The sequence below is a fragment of the Ornithodoros turicata genome, chromosome 8 (genome assembly GCF_037126465.1).
Source record: "Ornithodoros turicata isolate Travis chromosome 8, ASM3712646v1, whole genome shotgun sequence".
In the NCBI taxonomy this organism is placed as follows: Eukaryota; Metazoa; Arthropoda; class Arachnida; order Ixodida; family Argasidae; genus Ornithodoros; species Ornithodoros turicata.
The window spans coordinates 30,942,265-30,967,855 of NC_088208.1; the positions used below are offsets into that span (position 1 = coordinate 30,942,265).

General features: G+C 45.9%; 2 protein-coding genes across 4 annotated transcripts in view; one reads left to right on the top strand and one right to left on the bottom strand.

Annotated features, from left to right (window-relative positions):
• Positions 1–1,697: 1,697 nt before the first annotated feature.
• Positions 1,698–25,591, bottom strand: part of LOC135366948 (transcription initiation factor TFIID subunit 6-like) — a 45,997-nt gene continuing 22,103 nt past the window's right edge. The window contains exons 1-12 of one of the 2 annotated variants that reach the window (XM_064599962.1): positions 6,093–6,372; positions 5,830–5,916; positions 5,420–5,573; positions 5,285–5,341; positions 5,065–5,228; positions 4,143–4,208; positions 4,006–4,083; positions 3,841–3,942; positions 3,654–3,778; positions 2,947–3,205; positions 2,708–2,878; positions 1,698–2,364 (exon numbers count right to left, since the gene is read on the bottom strand). In XM_064599962.1, the coding sequence (XP_064456032.1) occupies positions 1,945–2,364; positions 2,708–2,878; positions 2,947–3,205; positions 3,654–3,778; positions 3,841–3,942; positions 4,006–4,083; positions 4,143–4,208; positions 5,065–5,228; positions 5,285–5,341; positions 5,420–5,573; positions 5,830–5,916; positions 6,093–6,242 (1,833 nt within the window). In that variant the 5' untranslated portion in view covers positions 6,243–6,372 and the 3' untranslated portion in view covers positions 1,698–1,944. Of the gene's footprint in view, positions 2,365–2,707; positions 2,879–2,946; positions 3,206–3,653; positions 3,779–3,840; positions 3,943–4,005; positions 4,084–4,142; positions 4,209–5,064; positions 5,229–5,284; positions 5,342–5,419; positions 5,574–5,829; positions 5,917–6,092; positions 6,373–25,591 lie in introns of those variants that run through there. The other variant, XM_064599963.1, reaches the window with a different exon arrangement.
• LOC135366947 (acetylcholinesterase-like) overlaps positions 14,982–25,591 on the top strand; it is a 55,362-nt gene continuing 44,752 nt past the window's right edge. Inside the window, exon 1 of one of the 2 annotated variants that reach the window (XM_064599960.1) lies at positions 14,982–15,115. Coding sequence is in view for 1 of the 2 variants with exons in the window: in XM_064599957.1 (XP_064456027.1) it covers positions 20,060–20,078 (19 nt within the window). In the remaining variant the exon portion in view is untranslated. Of the gene's footprint in view, positions 15,116–19,942; positions 20,079–25,591 lie in introns of those variants that run through there. The other variant, XM_064599957.1, reaches the window with a different exon arrangement.

The following is a 25,591-nucleotide window of genomic DNA, read 5'->3' on the forward strand; positions in this document are numbered from 1 at the left end:
CAACCACTTTATAGACTGACACCTGGGACACACCCATGGATTCGTGTACATACTACCACATTGGTTTATATACCCTGCCTCACATAAGCCCCGTAGATCTGCTCATTTAGGTAATTTGTTTAGTTAATTAACTATTGATTAATTAACCAAATCAACCAATTGATAGATGGATAGTCTAAGATGCAGTGATAACTGTTTGTTGGTTGGGGTGCTTCAACAGTTCATTCTGAACAGAATACCAGACCATGTTTACCATTTCTGTATCAGGTAGTGATATTGTCAGCCTACCTGGTGTTATCTGTCGCTATCACCTTTGTACAGATTCCACTAGTGCACAGCAGTCTTTGATTAAGCCCTGATAAGAGAATGCGTGCCATTGTCTTACACCAATGATTGTGTCAGTCATTATCTTTCAATAAGGTTGGTAAGGCAGTCTTTTTTTCATTTTATCTTTAATTAATCCTTATCAGTGAATAGGTCATTACCAGAAATCAAAATCTGATAAGGTCTGGTCAGTCACTGGTCAGTTCCTGTCACTCAACCACTGTTCGCAGTTGTCACCTGACTAGACTAGCTCTGGTCATGTCTTGGAACAGAATATTTATCACCAACTCGTGTGATGTAGCTAGCTTTGACTAGGAGTTCATTATTTTTGCGAGTCTGTTCATATCCTTGTCAATACCTTGTCCAGATTCAAACTCTGATCTATATCAGATGTCGTATTCTTATCAGTTGGTATTGCCCTATTCAGAGCAATAACCTTTGCACCGATTACCACAGGGTAACTCTACCCAAGCAGCACAATGTACTGAAAGTCGAGTGCAATAGGGGTGGACGGTATGTGTCTTATCAATGTTCTTTAGTTTCGCGTGTCTGTTCAAGGACTTCCACCTACCAGTCCACCCCTATTGCACTCGACTTTCAGTACATTGTGCTGCTTGGGTATATTCACAATGATAAGGATAGTGACTGATAGCTGGTGACATGCTCAAGTCCAGGTGGATAGCAGTTAACAGATATGGACTGATAGTCGATTCTGGTTGCTGATAAGTTAACTGATAAGGGTAGATAATTCATGATAAAGGCAAGCAAAAAAGGTCATTTGGACTCTGTTCAGATAACTCACACAATCATTGATAATAGATGAGGTGATGGGGACACATCCTCTGATAAGTTCTTGATAACCTTATCAGGAGATATCACCAATATTTAATATTTATAGCCAATGCCTACAAAGAATCCAGGCTCAACTAGATCCAGTAAGGAGGTATAAATTGCATTTAAAGACCACAGATTAATTTGGATGGCACCTGGATTAAAATGGACATGAAAGCCTTTAGACAGAGTGGGAATCAAATTTGGCATACCTAAAAGCAGAAGTGTATGCGAGTGTCCGTGATTCCGTGGGAGGGGATTGTTGCTTTGCAACTCAGCCCCGTTCAGCAAGGAAAAACCATGTTACTCTACCCACGCTCTCTCTCCTCTTGATAGCCACAGCTTTCAATCCCTGATGAGAACTCATTCAACTGCAATCAAACTGGCCTGGAGATCTGGTTCAGGTCCTCCAACTCCATAGGGACAGATTGGTCTTGCAGGCAAATTTGACACCAACAGCCTCTAACAACCACTAAAACCAACTTATCTTTGTTACTCCGTTGGTCTGCACGATTCTTCTCTGGAATTGATCCACGACAGTATCAAATGTAAACTTCTACGCATTGCAGGTATTTTATAAACATCACCAGAAACAAAATTGGCTGTGTTGTAGGTAACAGCATTGGAAGATCTCCAGATGATTGCAAAGTTTTTGCGATGAACACAGTCTCCTTCTGCACAAACAGATATGATAGCCAGCAGAATGAACACAAACGTATGAATACACTCCAACAATAACATGGTAGCCACCTCCAATATGTCATTTCTCCCTCCCTCCCTCACTCCACTTCACGACTGCTCCATGTCCTCTGGCTCTTCCTTCACCGTAATGTCCGGGTTTGCTATGCCATCCAGCATGGCAGGCTGTGCTATTGAAGTAGACGGTGAAAAAACGCTCTTCATGGCAACTGAAGAAGGCTGTGCCATTGTCACCACTACCACTTTTGTAAGCGGAGCACTTGTTGCCATGCCCTTGGACGGAAGGGTAGACTGTGTCGGCGCAGCTGTCACTATTTTGACGAGGGTGGGCGTAGCACCCACACTGCTGTTGGGTGGCACCACCAGGGGGCTCGGCGGAGCAGGTGGGCGGGACGGGTTGGAGGTCACTATCACGTACTTCTGAGGTCCACCACCGAGACTAGCAGCTGGCAACCGCGGTGCCTGGACCAAAGTAGGCGTACGAGGTGTTGCTTGTAGAAGTCGAGTAGGCTGAAAGTAAAGGACCTCTTACAGACAGGAAGACGGCAGACTAAATTTGGCATATGTGGATGGCACCCAGTGGCGTAGCCAGACCTCCAAGGTAGGGGGGGGCTCGATACGAAAACTACAGAGAACTACGAAGTCTACAGAGAACAGATCTGGCATTTCTTGAGCAAAATAAGCCTGTAAGAGGATTTGCGTTTTACACAAATGACGACGGACAGTTCCCTATGTCCTCCGATATAAATGCAGGCTTTGTTGCCAACGGGTGGCTTGTCCACCCTCCAGTTTCATTAATCCACTACCCAGACAGGTTTCGTGTTTTGTACAAGACAAAGGTTTCATTGCTCACCTGGGATACAGTGAGCGTGTTGCGCGCAACCGAGGTAGTGGTGGCGGGTTGCATCCGCGCCCGTACGACCTGCGAATGGAGCAGGGGGCCCAAGTAGCCGTACTCGACCTTGTAGTCGTCCAGGATGTCCGGTGGGGACTTGGTCGCCTTCAGCACCGGAGCCACCACTCTCTGCAACAATTTTTGTGTCCGGTATATCATATCGGCGCCGTCGACGCTACCAAAAATCGCACACTCACCACTGCCAGCTGCTTGATGTGCTCGGCTGCCTTTTTGTCGACTGGAGACACCCCGGGTTCTTCCAGGCATTGGCGCACCTTTTCTCCCAATTGCCTCACGCGTGGCAATACAAAGGCACGGACCACTTCTGGCCCCAGCTCGTTGAGACCAGACACTGCTCCGTAATGCGACGCCAGAGGCATCTTATCATTCTGCAGGGCACGACTAAACATCCGTGTCACCCGTGTCTGTACGTTGTTGGTGCTTGTGTTAAAGTTCCTGCGCAAGATAGGTACAGCCTGAAGTTTTCCTGAAGTTTTGGGGAAATCTTTTTTTTCTAAATTCGGGGCATTAAAATTGGGTAAATAAACATGTGCTCTAAATTCATGTGAATTTGGGTATAAAAACTTCCAGTATACTAAATTCGGGGGCAAATCAGGCTCAGTTACTCAAGCTAACTGTACTTGTTTGGTTCAAGCAGTGATGTAACTGCATTTGTTGCTAAACAAGTTAGTGTGCATTCCTACGGATGTCTCAGTGAGGGCAATCTGCCGGGTAAAAATTGGGTCCCACCTTAAAGAGGCAACCCTCAATTTGGGGTGCAAATTCAGGAAAGAATCAGGTTAAACCCTAAAACTTCAGGCTCTAAAGATAGGATACACTTCGTGTTGTCGGTTGTCGAGAGCTCAACCAGGAGGCAAACCGATGTACGATGGGAGTAACATACTTGCAGATTTGTGCCATAAGACGGGAAGCAAAGTCCCTGAGTGCCCAGTGGTTATCCACGTCAGGTCTGGTGCACAGCTGCCTGCTCACAATGCATGTGGCTACTGAAGGAATCAGTTCATGCAGCTGAAAATTTAAGAGGAATTACAGCGTGCTCGGCCATGTCTGACTTGAGCGGTGTGGCTTACGTATTTCTCGAGGTACAGCGTCTGGTTGTCGAGGAGAGCCTTCACCATCCGAATGAGGTAAATTAGGAAGGCAAGGTTATTTTGTACGACATTCACTTTCACCTGAAAAAGGGCACGAGCACATTATTCTTCTGTTGCATGCAAAACAGAAAAAGCAACCCTCACCCCTTCCGAAATGAAAGTGCACAGTCGTGGTAACATCTGATGCAGTCCTGGGTCGGAGGCCAAACTCTGGAGCGCTTCCTGCAAACCACCACAGAGTGTCACAAACAGTAATCAAGTGTGCATGTTGCAATACTTACTGCGCGCCTAGAATCGTCGGATCCAACACATGCTTCCGTGATTTCTTTGTAATACAGTTGTTGCTCCTGTAAATTTCAGTTTTCATCAATTACAGGTGTTTTAATAACCAACCAGTATAACAGTAACCAGTATTATAATTACAGCCCGAAGTTTTCGAATTGAAGGTTGCCTCTTTAGGGCGAAACCAGATTTTTACCCAGCAAACTGCCCTCACTGAAACGTCTGTAGCAATGTACAGTAGTTTGTTTGGCAGCAAATGCAAATTACATCACTGTTTTGTACCAAACCAGTACAGTTCGTTAGAGTAATACAGCCCGATTTATCCCCAAATTTAGCATACTGGAAGTTTTTCCACCAAAATTCACATGAATTTAGAGCAGATATTTATTTCCCCGATTTTAACCCCCCACCCCCAAATTTGAAAAAAGAAAAAAAAACAACAAAAAACTTCAGGCTCTAATTATAATACAAATGCGTAATGCTTGCAGGAAATGAGTATTATACTACTACTACTAAATAATACTTTGATTCTGAGTTATTGTAACACAGTGATACTCGACCAGCGGGTTATCAAGAAAGAGAATACAGAAATGTACACAGTTTGTGTTCTGCTTGTGAAGTCATCTGCCAATCACGTTTTAGTTTAGGCAAATAGTAGGTGTCTTGTTTGTGACCGAATGTTTGAGGGACACTGGAGAATCTCTCAGTAAGTATTACATCTTCTATAGCATTATGTTGATGTAATACTTCAATTTCCTGTATTGCAACACAGATACAAATACATTCAGAGAATGAGTATTATAATACAGATACTCAAAAGTATTACAGAAATAGTATTACTAGTACTGCCCACCCCTATAACGCACGCACAGCATTGACGCTACACACGCACAATACCACACAAACAGATCCAGCACGTACCACAGACAGCTCGTGGGTGGCAAGCTGCTTTACTTTGACTGTTTCAACATGCTTTGTGCGTTCCTGCTTCACTGGAAGACCTGGCACCTTGTTTCCAGGTAGGATAGCTTTATTAAGCTTTGTCACCGGGTCTATGCTTTCTATCCTCTGGAGATCTTTGGAGACTGTAAAAAGAAAAGAATAATTTTAAGCACCATTCCATGCGCTGCCACAAGAATACCTGGTGGTGGATTTTCAGGTACGGTTGGTTGAATGCCTTCTATGCTAAGCCAGTGAGCTGAAAATAGATAACAAGCAGAATAAGTCGCGCCTCGTGTGCCGAGTACGAGTGTCGGTTGAAATATGAGCACCCTACCTCTTAACGAGATATCGAGAGGAAGCTTGGGAAGTTGTGAACTAATGACATCATTAAGCTCTAGCTCTTTCTCCTCGATAAAGCAGAGTTCCCGGCCACCTCCACTTGCATAACGGAACGGGATGTAGTCGGGGCAGTGAAAGCCATAAAGAGGCTGTAAGGTGAAACATATTTTTGTCAGTGTCGTATGCATTGTGACTACTTCAGAAGAAGGCAGGCATTAATTTGTAGGTCATCATTAACAATGTAAACTATCTCAACTGTACATCAGACATTGCACGTACAATCAGTAATGCACCAAATAAGTGTAGTACCACTAAAGAAAAACACAAAATAAAAATATAAACAAGCACTCAGTGCAGCTGAAAGCGGTGCACTGCTACTTCAGGTATCTCCTACGAAACACTCACCTCAATATTTTTCATTCTTAATGCGTTATCAAAATCCATAGTTGATAGTTTTCGTCTCTTTGCATGGCCCATAAATTTACTTGCATCCTGGAAAAAAAAAGGCCAATATTGTAGCATTGTTACATTCTACAGTGCGAAATCGCCTCGACATTGTTATCCTTCATATCCCTCAGCATTAATGTCTGTTAGTCATTTGCTGTAACTCAATAAAAAATCACTCTGAGCACTTTAATGCCAACAGATCTATATACATCGGGGCAAACCTGTGCTATCAATTTGAGTCTGTAAGTGATCTCGTCCGCAAGTTCTTTCGCCGCTTCATCCGGCAGATTCGAAATGCCGACAGACTCGGCAATAACTTTCGTAGACTCAGGGGAAAGACTGCTGATGGCCTTTGGTTCCCTCGTAGCCATTCTTGAGAATGTTTACAGATGTGCCATACGTCGGATACACACTACAAACAGGCGTGCACACGGCATGACGCTCTTCTAACAACACGAACCATAGTGCCGTTCAACACAATCTGCCATATTGGAAAATCCACGCCAAAGTGGGTCACTCAAGCCTGCAAACCTTTGTGCTGTTACAGGAACAGTGGCGCTAGTTGTCAACTTTATTTGTGTTGTCTGTGCTGTCATAAGAGTAGGAAACAAGAGGAAACTATGAAAATCACGAAGAAGGAGTCCACAAGTAAACCCGAGAAGGAGGAAAACGATGAACATAGAGGATATTGAAATTTCTAAGAAGGTGGCACTCTTTAGTGGTGCCCGTGGTGCCCTCTCTCCACGTCAAAGTTCGGAGGCCGCCATTATAAATACGGGACGTCAATAACTTCGCCGCTAAACTTAGTGGAGTTCGGCCAAATAATAAGCAGCATTTGGCAGTTGGCATTCTCGGTTTCTTTTCTTTTTCCAATACACGCCTTTTTTTTTTTTTTTTTTCCTGAACATTCCGTGTGTGAGCTGTGCGTTTGTGCTTTGTGTTTGTATTTTTTCTCTTCTAAGCCTTCTACCCTTCTACGAGGAAAAGAGAAAACGGCATATGGCATGCACTACTTCAATGTGGTAGCCAGAAAATATTTCGAGGAGGGGGGGGGGGGGGTACTACACTCTAAAAACTGAACTTCACCGTACAGCACGCTCTGCGCCAACCATTGCCACGAATGATAGGGTTATCACTTCTGATTCGAAGAGAGAGGAGGGCGTACGCCTTTTTGTGTTCAATTTGGATACATGATAATTGACACAAAAAGGCTTCGCCCCCTCTGTACTTGGGGGGGGGGGAGGATTTCCTCCTTGTTTTCCTCTCCCAAATGCACTACCAAAAGTATGATTTCGGGTATGATTCTCTCCCCCCCCTACGCTACGCCGCCCCTGAACTACTTACAGAAGCAATTTCCCATAGAATGTCCGCAAAAACGGCATGGCTGCAGCTCGTTTAAAGAAACCCGATTTTTCACGATAGCTCCTTGCGAACAAATTTTCAAGAATTCGGGCTTATATTGTTATTGTTATTTTATTTTTTATTTTTTGGCCAAATGAAGTGCATTGACGCGTGTAGCGTAGCCTACATTTTGGTCTGTGTTTTGGAGGTGGTATTGAGTAAACCTGAAGACGCTGCCCGCACTTGTACTTTGTACTTTTAAAAAGTGCAAGAGTCACCCACGTTGACAAAAGAGTGCAATTCTGAAACTATCATTTCTCGCAAGTAAATATTTGATGAAATTGCACTTAGTACGTGTCAATCGTTTTCTCTCTCCGTTTTCATTCTAATTTTTTAATTTTCATTTTAAGCACACTCTTAAAAACGAACTTCACCGCATAGCACGCTCCTAGCCAACCATCATCTTGAATGATATCGTTATCTGCCCTGATTTGTTGAAAACGGGAGGCGTACGCCTTTTTTGTGACACTTATGCTGTTCATAATTGTCACAGAAAAGGCGTATGCCTCCCATTGTCAACAAATCAGGGCAGATAACGGTATCATTCGCGATGATGGTTGGCTAGGAGCTTGCTATGCGGTGAAGTTCATTTTTAAGAGTGCATCGTTGAGCCCCTGCTTTTCGGCAATGTTTTTTGTATTTATTTTTTGTTACACAAAATTTTGCTGTGTATTGAAAAGTGACGGTCCGGATAACAAGAAGAAATCGACACTTTTGAACCATGTAGGCTCTTGTGGAAAGAACTTGCAGAAATAATTCCTTCTCTCCATTCGTCATCGAAAACGGTTGAAGCCACTGGTTCTCAACAACCTTTTTTTACTCCATGCACCCCTTTCGGTATTTTATTGCATCTTCAGTTTCTTGGAAGTATTGTCTGTGGCCAGCGACCTTACAGGTAGATAGACCTGCCAGAAGCGTGCACACCCAGGCGAGGCGTTCCTTGCGAGGGAGGTGTCCTGTGAATGATATACTACCCAGAGTGCGCGCAAGGGGTTGATTGGAGGTGAATATTACATGGTGTCGTTCCCCCCATGACATTCCCCTAGGGGGGAATTGCCTACCGGTTGAGAACCCCTGTTTTTTTCGATGAGAATTGTCTGCTCTACTGTTAGTGGTATCGTATATACCTGTATTTGCAAATTGTAAAGGGAGCTTTGATTTGGACTAGCACATAACCTGTTGACACATGAACGCGCGTTCATTTTGTCATTCGCGGATAGTGGTGTCAGTAACCGTGTATTCACACGAGCCACATTCCCCAGAATACTCCAGCGGAAGATGCGAAAAACGTCATAGCTTTCCGCTGTGACGTTGAGCGCTCGCGCTCAACGTCGTGTCTTCACGTATACACTGCTAACCGTGGGGAATATCCTGCGACACAGCCACAAGATATTCCGTAGCAGACGACAGGAAAAGACGCTGACGGCGTCGTGTGCTAAGTGTCGTCTGCTAAGTGCGCAGTATGCCACTCCCGATATTCATGTGAATGCTCAACGTAACACGCGGGATGGAACTTCGTCTCTGTGAGCAGTGTTTTCGCTTTTTCTTCCACTAGAATCTTCCGTGAGGACGTCGCCCGTGTGAATACGCGGTAACTGTTACAATGGGTAGGGAATGGAAAGAGTCAACCCTACACGTTCCCGGCTATTTGGGAGCTCAGGACAAAGTGATATCTGCTCTACTTACACGTATATCGTATATCTGATAGCCATTCGCAGAGAGCACGTAGATAGCAACGACATAAATTGGGTAGGCTCCGAAGGCACGAGATACATAGCGCAAACTTAAACCCGAATAGTCGAGAGAAAAAAAAATCGGCGTATATTAACCGGCTCTTTTCGCTTTAAACCGAAAACACGGCAGCCCATATTTACAATGAGTGAAAGGAGAGCACGACGGTGCAAGCACTGTTGTTACCATGGACATCAATAACACACCTCCGCACATAGAAGTATATAAAGCCTGGAGTAAAATAAAAGGTGGTGTCTCCTGGAGATGACAACGTGACGCCCTTTTCACCCCCCGTCTCTCTTTGGAGGTTGATTGGGGAAGGACGGTTATCCGCTGACGCAGGCACCTCAATTGCTTCCCCCGAAGCAGCGATCAATTTCCCCGTGCAAAGAAGAGCCTCTTTGTTCCGCGCAGGTATATAGAGGATAACAGTGAACGCACGCAAATTTCTCTTCCTTCCCGGGAGGGACCGTTGTCGCCGATCAGACATCGACCTTTCACACAGTGCTGGGCGGGCGCCCAATTTGGACAGTTTTTTTTCTTCTTCGTCTTCTTCTTTTATAAGTTCAGAGCCACAAATCACGCCGCTAGTCTCGGGCACTATAACGGCACACCATTAAAGGAGCATTGAGGTGACCCCCCCCCCCTCCCCAATTCTTTTTTTTTTTCGTTTTTCGGTGCAAAGTGTTCTCCAACGAATAAAACGAGTTCCTGCGAATGAACGATGTGCGTATGGGTGACCTACAGAGCGAGCGTGAGGGCTCTGTTCTGCACATCTTCGAAAAATCCTTCTCCTCGTGAAGAGAGTGCATCGCAGAAAAAGTGGACATCGTGACGTATGCTACTCCCCCCACGTGACCAGTGACGTACAGCGGCACAGCTCAAGCGTGTATATAAGCGGCACGTGAGCTGCGAAGAAAAAAAACAAATAAAGAAACAAGGCACGGAGCTTCAACCACGTCACGAGAGCATCGTGTCGGCCGTCCGCGGCTGCTTTCTCGGACTGTTTTTTTTTTTTGTTGTAAATTCGATTTCACAGAGCGAAAATATTTTGCACGGTGACTCTTGGAGGACAGCTTGACAGATGAGGCAGGATTTCGAACGACGTTAAATGTCACCTCATTACTCCTTTAACCGCTTGCGTTTACTTGCTTGTCTTTACTTACGTTTTTCCTATAACGTCACGTGTCACCGATTCCTGAGCCATTGTATGTGCATTGCTAGTTATGTCCACGGCTGCCACAAACTAATTATGCTTCTCACGTAACGTTGTAGCGGATGAGGCAACTAAACATACAAAGACGAACACAACACAAGGGCCTCACATCCCGCTGTTGCATACTTCAGTTGAATGATATGACAGTTGAAGAAAAGGCAAAAGCAGTGGGATTCGAACCCACACCCTCATTCGATTAATTATCCTTCTCTTCAGTCATTGCCGTCTGACACTTCACGCCACCCATAATGTTTTATCGATCCGTCATGATAGTACGCAACTAGTAACTTTCACTGACGGTCTGTACAAATCTGATGAGTTAGAGAGCTATAGTGTTTGGCCTTTTATGACTCTCCGTTTTCTCGGTTCGGTCAGCTTTTCGAGCTTTCATGCGTTCTCCCTTTGGCTGCTCGTCCTCCATCTATCCTGTTGAACGACGTCCTGTTGTCTGTCCAGTTGTGACTCCTTGCCTACTTAAAGGGGCGCTAAAGTTCAAAAATTTCTCCTCGCTCAATTAAAGATGCCGTTACCTTTGACGACGACACAAAGGGATCGTTGGTCATCGAAAGCATGGCAACAGATGGCAACCTATAGAGTTGTCGAAGAACCTGCGACCTTCCGCGACCAAGGACGCTCGGAACCAGCCGTCATGCAGAATTATATCTTTCCCTTTCCTGATTTGTTGAATATGGGAGGCGTACGCCTCTTCGTTGCAATTTGAATTGTCACAAAAAGACGTCTACGACCCTCTCTATCCTCGAATGAGAAGCGATAACTGTATCAATCGGCACAGTGCTTGGCGCAGAGCGTGTTTGTTGTGAAAAACCTGATGTCGTTTTGGCAACAAACCGGAAGCGGTGCAAAAAGGCAGGTCACGCTCCTAGCCAGCCATCATCTCGAATGGTATCATTATCTTCCCTGATTTGCTGAAAACAGGAGGCGTACGCCGTTTTTGTGACAATTATGAACAGCATATGTGTCACAAAACAGACTCCGCCCCACGTTTTCAACAAATCAGGGACGAGAACGTTGTCATTCGGAATGATGGTTGGCTAGGAGCGTGCTATGTGGTGAAGTTCATTTTTAAGAGTGTACACTCTTAAAAATGAACTTCATCGCATAGCACGCTCCTAGCCAACCATCGTCTCGAATGATATCATTGCCTCTCCTGATTTATTGAAAACGGGAGGCGTACGCCTTTTTGTGACACTTATGCGGTTCATAATTGTCACAAAAACTGCGTACGCCTCCCGTTTTCAACAAATCAGGGCAGATAACGTTATCATTCGAGATGATGGTTGGCTAGGAGCGTGCTATGCGGTGAAGTTCATTTTTAAGAGTGTAGCCAGCCATCATCTCGAATGGTATCGTCATCTGTCCTGATTTGTTGAAAATGGGAGGCGTACGCCTTTTTTTGTGTGACAGTTATGAACTGCATAAGTGTAAAAAAAAGGCGTTCGCCTTGCGTTTTGAACAAGTCAGGGCAGATAACGATATCATTCGAGATGATGGTTGGCTAGGAGCGTGCTATGCGGTGAAGTTCTGTTTTTAGAGCGCGTATAAGCTACATTTTAAGGCACCGTCTCGTACTGTCTTCGCTATAATATTGCATTCGCGCGCGTCTTTATCCCCCTCCCTCCCTATGTTCCGTTCCATATAATTACGGCGCACCTTTGACCAGGGCAGGGGGAGAGGATGATTGGAGCGCGCGCCTTATAGTACGGGACAGGTACAGGCATGACGTCAGGCCACAACGAGACGCGTCCCAAATTGAGTTAGCAAGGATTGGTCGGAGAAGAACAGTATTTGTTTGTGCGGACGATTTACCCGGAGGCTGCACGCGCTCCTCTATTTATTCAGAGCTTTTGTGCAGCAGCGCCGACGACGCGACGGTCGGTCGGTTGCCAGGGGATGGATGGATGGATGGATGGATGGATGGATGGATGGATGGATGGATGGATGGATGGATGGATGGATGGTGGGAGACTCGCAGCTTCCAGTTTGTGGCATTGCAGCAGGAGGGCGAATTATATGTTATGCATTATGATGAGGAAGGCGGCTGTGTTTATTTGAACGCAATGTCGGGAATGGTCAGAAAGGTGGCTGTTTGGCATATACTATAGCTTTGGGGGACAAACTGTGTTAAATGTGCTGACGTCCATCTTATACGCTCTTAAAAATGAACTTCACCTCATAGCACGTTCCTAGCCAACCATCATCTCGAATATCGTTATCTGACTTGATTTGTTGAAAACGGGAGGCGTACGCGCTTTTTGTGACAATTATGAACTGCATAAGTGTCACAACAAAGGCGTACGCCTCCCGTTTTCAACAAATCGGGGCAGATAACGATATCATTCGCGATGATGGTTGGCTAGGAGCGTGCTATGCAGGGAAGTTCATTTCTAAGAGTGTACGCATTACTTATTCAATACACTTATTCAATGCCGTACTGTTCCACTTAGGCGACATTGTATAAAGGAGAGAGGGTTATACAGGGAAATACACACACTTAGCAACTTGAAAAGATAGACATAAATAACAAAGCCAAGTGTCAATAATGATGATGCAGAAAGAAAGGCACATAAATAGTTTGGAAAGGTACTGCACGAGCCAGAAAAGACGAGGCCATGAGATCGTTTCACTGAGGTATTGTTTTGACAATAAAAGAAAAAAATCACAAACGTAAGTGGGTGATAGAAATGGTAACGTTTAATTTTAAACGTGTGGTCTGGGCAGTCAGAAGTAAAATTAGGTGGCAACGGACATCGATATAGTATCCTATCGATAATATAGGTATATACAGTGAACCCTCGTTAATATGACCACCACCGTTCCCGCAGATTTTGGTCATAAAGCGAATTGTCATACTAACGAGAAACGCACAATCCGCTGACCTCATAGACCGCTTCATTCCAGACATTCTTATGTGCACAACAGCAGCAGCACAGTATGACCTGGTCTCGTGGTCACTGCTGTTTTAAGCACTACCGTGCTTTGGCAGTCCGAAAAGCGCTATGAGTAATTCCTGCTCGGACTCCAACGGAGTCTGCAGTATTTCATAAATAATTCCGTGGTCAACAACATCAGGAGTCATCCCAAACCTTGGCGCCCTACTTCAACACGTGTCACCCTCTGCCTGAGGTATGTGTGTAGCCTCTCCCTGGGGCTAATCTGCGGGTCATGTGACGTGGTCATAATAACGAGAAAATAATACCTGTATCTGACCCTACTTGTGACAAAAATCTCAGTCATAGTCGGATAAGCGGATTGTCATACTAACGAGATGAATTTACATGGCGGCGGAACGGTTAGTGTAGTGTAGTGTAGTGTAGTGTAGTGTAGTTTTTCTTTTTTTTTCTTTTTTTTTTCTTTTCTGCGTCTTAGTCGTGACGCTGCCCGCTTCCAGCGTGGCCAACCACGGCGAGCAGTTTTCATCTTCACCACCACCACCACCACGGTTCCCAAGAAAAACGGTCATAAAGTGAGTATGTCATATTATCGGGGGTCATATTAACGAGGGTTTACTATATATTGAGTATAGTAGTATGGACAACAGATAGATGCATCCAATTCTACACGAAATTTCTATTTTTATTATTGTGTACGTATATCTATGCTTTTTGGGTTGTGTGATCCTACGAAAGGTGTCACGCAAAATAACGTGTTTTTTTTCTAATCTGGCGATTTCCCTAAATGACGCACAAAACGAAGGAAGAGTAATCATTGCCGTTATGTAAAAAAAAAAAGTTATTGCTGCTCTATTATCAGCAACAAATATACGTAGTCACTCAATGTGCTTCCCTAAATTCCTAGCTTTTGATACCTATCATGAACCGTCGTCCAGGAGCCTTTAAGCGTTTTTAACATTCGGGGGCACATGTTTTAAACTTAACACCACAAATATCGCCAAGTATGTATATGACGCGTGATCTGATATATGACGTCACACGTGCGTACCTTCGGTGCAGCTGTGATATGACTGCTCGTAAAGCGTGCTTTCCTGCACACATACTCTTAGAGCGGCAGAGCCAGCTTTACAGGAACTACGGCTTGTACTGTAATGGAATGGTACACTCTTTTCTACGTCTGCCACTTTCATATTGCCTTCTACTCAATTATACTGGATGAACTGAATAGTAACCGGCTTCATATTGTACGTTGTAGTGAAAGCAGTTATCGCTGTCGAAGGATTAACACCGCCGGTTATGTCGCGAAAGTTGCGAAGAGAGACGAGGAGCGAAGGTGATTTCCAGCAGTGCAACGCAGGCATTTCTCTCGAGAAAAGGCAAAACCTGTCTGGAAGCTTCGCCTCACGTGGGAACAGAGGGCTTTCAAGCAGATGAGCTTCGGCGAGGGTTTCCTCGCCGACTTCTTCCCAGGAATCTTTTGGTTTCGGCGACCGCTAAATAATTAACCGGGGCTGCCGCCGTCACTCCAAACACATCCACCAGAGGGCGAGTACGCCGCCCGGGCCACGTCGCTGTGGCAACCGCGTGTCACGTGAAACCCCGGGATCTGCCCCTACGTCTCCAACTCAAAGAGCACCGACAACTTTCCTCGCGTCTCCCGCTAAGGACGGCGGAGGAAATATCGACCGCCATTTTCTGCCTGTCGCTCCCGTTCCGTGCGGACTGCTTCAGCGTTTCTAGACCAAGACAACAGTGTTGCCAGGATGAGGGCGGAAATCGTGCTCTGGTTGGTTGGCGTGCTGTGGGGAGGCCCAGGCGGAAATGGGCTATGCCAGTCGGTTTCCGGCGACTCCCGGTGCAAGGTGTAGTGGTTCGGAGAGACATATAGAAGCAAAAGCAAGCAAGCGCACAAAGCAAGGGATGCGAGGCCGGGGCCATTGGAACTACTGTGCTGTCGTTGCCTCGTTCATGATTTGGGGCTGAGGTGAGCGGGATTTTTTTTTTTTTTTAATGGTGGAAACTAGAATGCGCCCTACCAGCATGCGGGTTCGATGCGGCGACGAGTGCCATGGAGCCGGTCGCAAAAGATGCATCCCCACGGGCCTCTTTCGTGTACGATACGTGTCAATATCTAACAGCACTTTTGTCTTCTTCTGGTTTACACTTTTTTTTTTCTGAGCTGCCGCGTTTATCGCTTCGTAACATGCGACTTATTTATAATTGTGTCAAGCGGCGCGAGATGTATTTGTTCTCTGATGTACAGTATTAAAATACGGAGTACTAAAGCTGGAAAAAAGAGCAGCGAATCGTTTGAACAGATTTGATAAATTATTTGCGCGTGCTTCAATAATCGTAGATGAACGCTTTTAAAAGCCGTAGCTGGATGAAAAGATCACATGCTACACTGTAGCGTGCGAGATACGTCAGACTCAAAAATCTGTGCACATGCGATTTCCAGCATTGCGTGTTGGAGGAGAATTACCGCACATTCCATCGCTCGCGTGAGGTAGAATGCCCACGAATAAAGATTTTCTTCGGCAACAATGCGAGAATATCCCGCACGTGTCATGCGTCCCGGTTGTATCTTTTTGCACGAAGCGTAATGTAGAGCATTGATGATAAAGTATACACTTGAAGAAGGAAGGGTGTGAAATGGTGGTACTTCTATAGTTACAACCTACACTCTCAAAAATGAACTTCACCGCATAGCACGCTCCTAGTCAACCATCATCTCGAATGATACCGTTACCTGCCCTGATTTGTTTAAAACAGGACGCCTTTTTTGTGACACTTATGTCACAAAAATGACGTACGCCTCGCGTTTTCAACAAATCAGGGCAGATAACGATATCATTCGAGATGATGGTTGACTACACTCTTAAAAATGAACTTCACCGCATAGCACGCTCCTAACCAACCATCATCTCAAATGATATCGTTATCTGCCCTGATTTGTTGAAAACGGGAGGCGTACGGCTTTTCTGTGACAATTATGAACAGCATAAGTGTCACAAAAAAGGCGTACGCCTCCCGTTTTCAACAAACCAAGGCAGATAACGATATCATTCGAGATTATGGTTGGCTAGGAGCGTGCTATGCGGTGGAGTTCATTTTTAAGAGTGTAGGAGCGTGCTATGCGGCGAAGTTCATTTTTAAGAGTGTAGGTCAACATAACGTCCGATAAAGGGTGTAAAAGGGTGGTAAAAGCAGTTATCGTATATATAAATTGCAACAAAAAGGCGTACGCCCCCCTGGCTCACCGAATCAGAAGCGATTACCCTGTCATTCGTGGCAATGGTTGGTGGACAACGTGCGATGCGGTGAAGTTCTCTTTTGAAAGTGAGGTAGCAGGTAGAACTTTGCAACCTTTCAGGTATAACATATGCGACAACTATTACCTCCTAAAAGTTGTAATTGCTCCACCCTTTTTTCTACGAGTGTAGATGATAATTGCAGTGCTGTGCACATCGCACTTTGATGTATGATGTATCCGATTATACAACAAAAATGCCGATGTCTTAAGCTGTAATTTATCCCAAGAGAAATCATAAACAGGCAGAAGACGTGAAGTTTGAGCTCCTTTTTCTTTTTTTCACCTCGCGTCGCAAATTTCTTGCGGAGTCCGTCGAAGCCGCATCTATTACAGATACCGAAATTTGCAATGCACGTCGTAAAGATCATATGGTATGTTCAAGGTATCTTATGCGCTCTAGTTATTTATCTGACCCCCGTTCTATTTGGGAGGTTTCATTAAACTGACCAGTCAGTCAATTTGGCTGTACTTACGCCAAATAGCAAGAACAGCGCTGTATACTTTTAACGAATTCCTACAACGTGTCCTATGCGTTATGTATAGAGTCCGAGATTGTTAAGGGAGCTCGGGTTGCGATATGAATTATTAAGAAACATCATCCGTCTCCCTCGCGGTCTCCAAGAGAGTGACAAGGTCGCTTCTGGTCAACATGCACAAAAATCCAATCACATCGCGAGAGATGACCCTGTTTAGAAAATGCCTATCGAATAGATCTAGTCCTGCATATAAAGTAGATATACGTCAGTGGACTTTTTTTTTCTTGTTTAAGGGAACATGATAGTGGGACATCGATCAGAGCACGCAGGGCTCGATGGCCGCATATTGTGGCAAAGAAGCTGGCGGACCCTCGATTCGATTAGCTACGTAGATATGCTCTATGCTCTATATGCTCTAGTAGCACTTGGCTTTTTCATGTGGACAAGGGCAGCCGGGATTAGTTCACGACATGGCACACCGTAAGTGCGCGCTAAAGACGGAACTTCACCACATAGCACGCTCAAGGCCAACCGTTGTGCAGAACGATACCTTTATTGCACTTGATTTGTGGAAGGCACCGGGCGTAGTCCTTTTTGTGACAATCAGCGTAACTGCATAAGTGTAACAAAAAGGCGTACGCCTCCCGTTTTTAACCAATCAGGGTGCAGAACGACGTTATTCGGGATGGTGGTTGGCTATAAGAGCGTGCTACGCGGTGAAGTTATGTTTTAAGGGTGCGTTAAGTTCCCTTAGAAGTCGGCCCAGGACGCACACTCTCCGCAGGGCGTCAGTCGTGACGTTGCCCGTATCTGTGAGGCCGACAACGGCGAGCCCTTTCACCATCATTACTCCAAGGCCTTATCAATACGTGTCCTTCTCCCTTATCTTCTTTCTAATCCCAAGCAGCACAATATACTGAAAGTCGAGTGCAATAGGAGGGGTGGACTGTATGTGTCTTATCAATGTTCTTTACTTTCACGAGTCTGTTGAGGGCCTTCCACGTACCCGTCCACCCCCATTGCACTCGACTTTCAGTACATTGTGCTGCTTGGGATTAGAAAGAAGATAAGGGAGAAGGACACGTATTGATAAGGCCTTGGAGTGAACGGCGTTATCTACATTATGACTTAGCGTTATACACGTTATAGCGCAAGATGCCACACGCGCTCCGGAATGATGATGATGATGTTAGGGAAAAAAATCGAGATGTGAGTCCGCTCACTACGGGACAAGCTACTCCATGTCTACACTCTAAAAACTGAACTTCACCGCATAGCACGCTCTGCGCCAACCATTGCCACGAATGATAGGGTTATCGCTTCTGATTCGAGGAGAGAGGGAGGCGTACGCCTTTTTGTGTCAATTACCATGCATCCAAATTTTGAAAAATTGACACAAAAAGGCGTACGCCCCCTCTCTCTTCGAATCAGAAGCGATAACCCCATGATTCGTGGCAGTGGTTGGCGCATAGCGTGCTATGCGGTGAAGTTCGGTTTTTAAAGTGTAGTAAAGTAAAAAAAAAAAAAAAAAAAGAAACGTCTGAAAAGACGAGAGGCTCTGCTATGCTCTTATGCTCCGGGATGCTTTCCTGTATGACGCATTCAGGGTCCACACTCTTAAAAATGAACTTCACCGCACAGCACGCTCCCAGCCAACCATAATCTCGAATGATATCGTTATCTGCCCTGATTTGTTGAAAACGGGAGGCGTACGCCTTTTTCGTGACACTTATGCTGTTCATAATTGTCACAGAAAAGGCGTACGCCGGGAGTTTTCAACAAATAAGGGCAGATAACGATATCATTTGAGATGATGGTTGGTTAGGATCGTGCTATGCGGTGAAGTTCATTTTTAAGAGTGCACTACACTCTAAAAACGGATGGTGGTGGTGGTGCTTGTGAAAGACCTCGCCGGTTGTCAGCCTCACAGAGGTGGGCAACGTCACCACTAACGCTCTGAGGGAATGTGCGTCCTGGGCCAACTTCTAAGGGAACTGTGCCGACATATGTCTGACAGCGTCTGAAGAAAACACAGGAAAAACACCAGGCAGCACGGCCGGCCCCGGGATTCGAACCCGGGTACACCTCCCAGTCTCGACGTGACGTGGTGCTCTAAAAAAAAAAAAAGAGAGCTTCACCGCATAGCACGCTCCTAGCCAACCGCCATCCAGAAGGATAACGTTCTTTCCCTTGATTTGGTAAAAAAACGCCATTTTTGTGGCATTATGCCGTTCGTAATTGCCACAAAAATGGCGTACGCCCCTCCCCCCCTTGTTTTCAACGAATCAGAGGAAAGAACGATGTCGCTCGGGATGCCGGTTGGCTAGGACGCCATGCGGTGCGCTAGGATGCCATGCGGTGGAGTTCATTTTTTAGAGTGATACTGCGCACGATAATCCCGCTATCATTCCTGACTTGACGACAGAAAAGGGCGCATACCTTTCTGTGACGATGTACATAAATGGAAAGCGTCACAAAAAAAAAAAAAAGAAATAGAAAAGAAAAGGAACGAGAGAGAGAGAGAGAGAACTAACCACTTGATTCGGAATGAAGGTTCGCGTGCTATGCGATGATCATTTTTGTTTTATTTATTATTCTGTGTTAGCGCCGCGAAGCAACTGTGGCTATGAGCGCCGTATACAGATGTGGACAGATGGAGAGAGGACAGCAGGTAGGAGTGGGGGACAGCGGGTTATGCGATGAGAGACTGCTTTTAAATTGCAGGCTGTAGCAGTGGGTCCCACTGTTATCAGACATGACCATATACGTATTACAGAACAGCAACACAAAGGGCACCTGTGCGTAAGAGACGCGCAATATTTATTTCCCGTACTTCTTGATCTTTATGCACTTTCGATCGCATCTAGCTGTCACTCGAGGGAACATAACAATACGTAATCTCTCAGATTACAAATGACGCGTGATGCCCGAGGCACAATATGCATTTACACAGACATTTACGGGAGATCTTTTTCCTTCTTCTTTTTTTTTTTTTAAAGGAGATTTCACATCTCCAAATCTGTGCGTGCCAGTAAACCGCGTGTGCTGCTGTATCAGAATTTCGCGACGCACTTGCGAAAAAAGTACCGTCTTCGCGTCCACGACTCTGTACACGATCAAGAAAAGAAGTTTTGAGTGAATGCCTGCGTCAGAGCTGGGTAGGTGTCTCTCTATAAGTGCGTAGACGTCGTGCCCGGCCTTGTCTCAGGTATTGTCTCCCCTGTTCTATTTGGCGTCGTACTGTATAATGCTCCTGCGGAGATAATTTCCATAGATAAAACGACAAGGACACAGTCAAGCCGGTGGTTACGTACATCCACGATTCAACCCTGAGATTGGCGAAGAACAACCAAACACGACAAAATCTCAAACTCACAGGGCCCCCATCGTGAAGAGACCGCCCGACATATATAAAATATACGCTGCTATGGAAAGTATTCCCATGATTAGGCCCTGAGATTGGGGAAGAACAACCAAACACGACAGAATCTAAAAATCATCCCAATCTCAGGGATTAATCATGGATATACTTTCCATAGCAGCGTATATTTTATATATCTCGGGCGGTCTCTTCGCGATGAACAGAATAAAAAAGAACCAATTAAATCAAACAGCTCAGGAAAAAGGCGCTGACGCCAGCTTTCGAACCTGGGCCTTCTTATTTCCGGTCAGATGCGCCACCGCTACACCCCGACAGTTATCACATTTTCATTTACATCTTTACGCCATTTACACATTTTCATTACCACGACAGTGTCCTTGTTTGTCCTTAAATGTAGCCAGCCTCGGCTAATTCCCGTTGTTTACGTTGTATAAAAAAAAAAAAAAAAGAACCAGTGTGTAACTGATTCTCAGCACCGTTAGCAGTTCATAGTATGAACTTTTAAAAAGAGCTTCGCCGCACATAAGCTCTGTTCTAAGAGTGTGAGGGACTGTACGGGGGGATAAAACGTTGAAGCAACGTAACTACACTCTTAAAAATGAACTTCACCGCATAGCACGCTCCTAGCCAACCATTATCTCGAATGATATCGTTATCTGCCCTGATTTGTTGAAAACGGGAGGCGTACGCCTTTTTTGTGACAATTATGAACAGCATAAGTGTCACAGAAAAGGCGTACGCCTCCCGTTTTCAACACATCAGGGCAGATAACGATATCATTTGAAATTATGGTTGGCTACGAACGTGCTATGCGGTGAAGTTCATTTTTAAGAGTGTATACGTACATTTAGCGCATAATATCCATTAACGCCTAGTGAGTATTGCACGTTGTAATACATGAACGCGTTGGAACACACACATCAGGAGCGTTAACAAGTTTCGTGAAATCTCCAAAAGAACCAGGCGGACAGGATGGGAAGACGCAAGGAACCGAGTACAGAAAGTATACGTGGACCAACGTATCGATCATGCATGGGGCACGGACGAGAAGGGAGGAGGAGGGAAGGTATCGTGCGAAGAACGTTGTTGGTTATGTGATTATGCGGTTTCATGCGTGTACATTAATGGAGAGTAGGCGTCACGGACGACATAATGCCTTATTGAAACTGTCTCTATACGTTTACACCGTGGAGACAGCTTCAATGAAGCATTACGTTTTTTTTTTAAATCCCCCGTTAGCGCCGCGAAGCAACTGTGGCTTTGAGCGGCGTACAGACGAGGACAGATGGAGAGAGGACAGCAGGAAGGAGTGGGGGACAGGGGGGATTAGTATGCGTCCTGGGCCGACTTCAGGGAGAACTGTGCCGACATTCGTCTAGAAAGTCTACGGAAAACCGAGAGAAAACCTCAGAGAGCACAGCCGGTGATACACTCTTAAAAATGAACTTCACCGCATAGCACACTCCTAGCCAACCATAATCTCGAATGATATCGTTATCTGCCCTGATTTGTTGAAAACGGGAGACGTCGCCTTTTTTGTGACACTTATGCTGTTCATAACTGTCACAAAAAAGGCCTACGCCTACCGTTTTCAACAAATCAGGGCAGATAACGATATCATTCGAGATTATGATTGGCTAGGAGCGTGCTATGCGGTGAAGCTCATTTTTAAAAGTGTAGGATTCGAACCTGTGTCACCTCCCAGTCTCAGCGTGGAAAGCGATCATCCTAACCACTATGCCACGGAAGCTGGTATATTATGTCGTTGGCTCAAATGCTATAGTGCTATCTGTTGTAACGGTTGCGTGTGTTATATAGACTATCAAAATCCAACTGGCTATAAAACGCTGTGGAGAGTGATTTTATGCAGCGCAATTAGTGCATGTGACAAGCTTGATTGCATGCTAGCTTAAGTTATAGCTTATGTTGCCAGCTTGTTGCAACGTTGCTTGTTATGTCGCTGACGATAGAAAAATGAGGATGTCTTCTATTTTTTTTTCTTTTCGCTCGAACGTGCTCCACGCTCTTAAAACTGAACTTCACCACATAGCACGCTCCTATAGCGGATCATCATCCCGAGTAACATCGTTCTCTCCCCTGATTTGTTGAAAACGAGAGGCGTACGCCCTTTTGTTACACTTATGCTGTTCATAATTGCCTCAAAAAAGGTGCACGCTTCCCGTCTTCAGCAAATCAGGGAAGATAGCGATATCATTCGAGAGTATGGTTGGCTAGGAGCGTGCTATGTGGTGATGTTCATTTCTAAGAGTACATTTTAATTGAGTTATATACGAGGGGTGTTCAAGTCAAACTGGGACCTTCTGTCTCCTGTGTGTACAAATGGCTCGCGCTACTTCTTTTTCGTCATTTTTCACACGCGACAGGCCTCCGCGTTCACCACGTGATGGTATAAAGTTTGTGCAAAACAGAAGACACGTGCTGGACAAGATGGTCGACAACGAGGTGAGCGTGCACATCGAACAGCGAATTGTCATTAAGTTTCTCGTGAATGAAGGCGTAAACTCATCCGAAATTCACCGATGACTTCAGGGTCAGTATGGCCACGATACACTTAGCCGCAGCAAAGCGTTTGACTGGTGCAAACGGTTCCGAGACGACGGCACATCAGCGCAGGACGATCCCGGCCGGGGCGGCTCAGAGCCCAGTGTCAGAGTTCCTGAGAACATCCAACTTGTGGAGCTCCTGATCCTCAAGGACCGACGGATAACATGTCTCGAACTGGCTCGAAAGACGGACCTTTCTGTGTGAACGTTGAACACTATCATTCATGAACACCTCCAGTTTCGGAAAGTTAGTGCCCGTTGGGTCCCGAGGCAGCTCTCCGTGTTTGACCGGCAGAGAAGACTGGAAATCTCTCAAGAGCTAAGGTACCGTTTCGACACTGAAGGGCAGCCGTTCCTTGATCGGATCATCACGGGCGATGAAAAGTGGGTGCACCATTTCACTCCTAGTCTAAACGCGTATCAAAACAGTGGAAGCATCCGGGCTCGCCAGCTCCCAAGAAGTTCCGAAGCACCCCGTCTGCGGGTAAGGTCATGGCCACGGTTTTCTGGGACAAGGCTGACGTTGTTCATGTTGATTTTCTGCCCAGTGGTACCACAATCCATAGTGTATATTACTGCCAGGATCTCAGGGATGTGCATAAGGCGCTGAAGCAAAAGCGGCCGGGCCTCATCACCAAAGGAGTCCTCCTCTTACAGGACAATGCACGCCCGCATACCGCGCATCTCACGACACGCACCTTACAGGAACATGGCTGGGGGTTGCTGCCACATCCTCCTTACAGTCCAGACCCCGCCCCCAGCGATTTCCATCTCCTCAGGCCAATGAAGGTGTTCCTTGGGGGCCGCCACTTCAGCTGCGACGACGAGGTCAAGAATGCGGTCCAACCATGGCTGCTATGCGCCGCGGTAAGGATTTCTACGCTGGTGGCATCCAAGCCCTCGTGAAACGCTGGGACAAGTGCATTAGTGCAGCTGGAGATTACGTTGAAAAATAAAACTAATTTCTCGCCTCTAAGTTCATTTTACTTTTGCGAAAAATGAAAAGTCCCGGTTTGACTTGAACACCCCTCCTATAATTGGCAATTGCGTAATAAAAATGAGACAAAAAGAAATCAAAGTCAGATGCCGTTCTCCCGCAAGACCGTTATATTTTCCCGCCCCATATATAGCCACCGAAGGAGGCTAGCGATAAACACGTTCCCTCGTCTTCTCATCACCTTCATAGGGGGTGACTAAAAGAGACCGTCGAAATCAGCAAGGCTCCCTAATGGACGGATGTTCCCGCAACCTGTGGAATGCGCTGCCGACAAAAATCACGTCCCTTGTTCCATCGCGGCCGTTTACATTTCGACGTTGCCGCTGCGCTCATATACATGCGCGCGCGAACGCATCGGAAGCGCAAGAGCAGAAGGGGCTAATAAAGACCCGCGAGAGGGTTTACAAATGGGCGCATCAAAAAAAGGCTAGAAAGCGGGATGGCCCCATATTTGCATAACTAATTGGCCCAACAGCACGGGGATGCCGAAATCCGGTCAAAACGATTACCCTCGCGGCCGAAAGAAAGCGCTGTCTTTCTCTCTCTCTCTGTTTTAAATGAAACTATGCTGCCCGTTATGAAACAAAAGTGGAGGTTATTTCCAAGGCGTGTTTTTGCGGAGAAATTTGAAAGGTTGCTCGTGTCGGATATGGGGGACATGAAAGACAACGGGGAACAGATTTGCGCAAATGTCGTTCGGGCGACATTCTTCCCCGGTTGCAGTCACCATTTTGCAGTTCGGCTTCACGTCACGCTTGTAAGCGTCGGGTGGATCACGTTTTGTAGGACTAACATGAGAGGGAAATACAAGGATGCGGTCGACGTCCAAAAAGCTGACGGTGTTGATGAAAAACAAGTTGATGAAAAACAAACAAACACCGCAGGAACTGACATGCAAAGAGCAAGTCCCCTCCACGTCACGCTAGTAAGCGTTAGGTGAAGCACGCTTTACAGGACCGACATGGAGAGAGCAAGTCGGTTTCACCTTACGATTGCAAGCGTTAGGTGAAGCACGCTTTAGAGGACCGACACGTGAAACCAGTAATTCAGCTTCATCTTACGTTTGGAAGCGTCAGGTGAAGAACGCTTTACAGGACCGGCATGAAATGAGTGATTCGGCTTCACCTTACGATTGCAGGCGTCAGGTGAAGTACGCTTTACAGGACCGACATGGAGAGAACAAGTCGGTTTCACCTTACGATTGCAAGCGTTAGGTGAAGAACGCTTTAGAGGGCCGACACGTGAAACCAGTAATTCAGCTTCATCTTACGATTGGAAGCGTCAGGTGAAGCACGCTTTACAGGACCGACATGGTTAGAGTAAGCCGGTTTCACCTGCGCTAGATGAAGCACGCTTTACAGGACCGACATGAAATGAGCGATTCGGCTTCACCTTACGATTGCAAGCGTTAGGTGAACCACGCTTTACAGGACCGACATGGAAAGAGCAAGTCGGCTTCACCTTGTGGTTACAAGCGGTAGGTGAAGAAGGCTTTACAGGACCGACAAGAAACGAGCAATTCGGCTTCACCTTACGATGGCAAGCGTTAGGTGCAGCACTCTATACACCACTGACATGGAAACAGCAAGGCTGCTTCACCTTCGAATAGCAAGCGTTAGGTGAAGGGTGCTTTAACCTGTAATAGCGTCGGGGTAGCCCATGCACAAGTTCACTTCGTCCGGGTACCCTGCCTCAGCATTCTACGTTAGCTGTTTCCTGTGATCAATA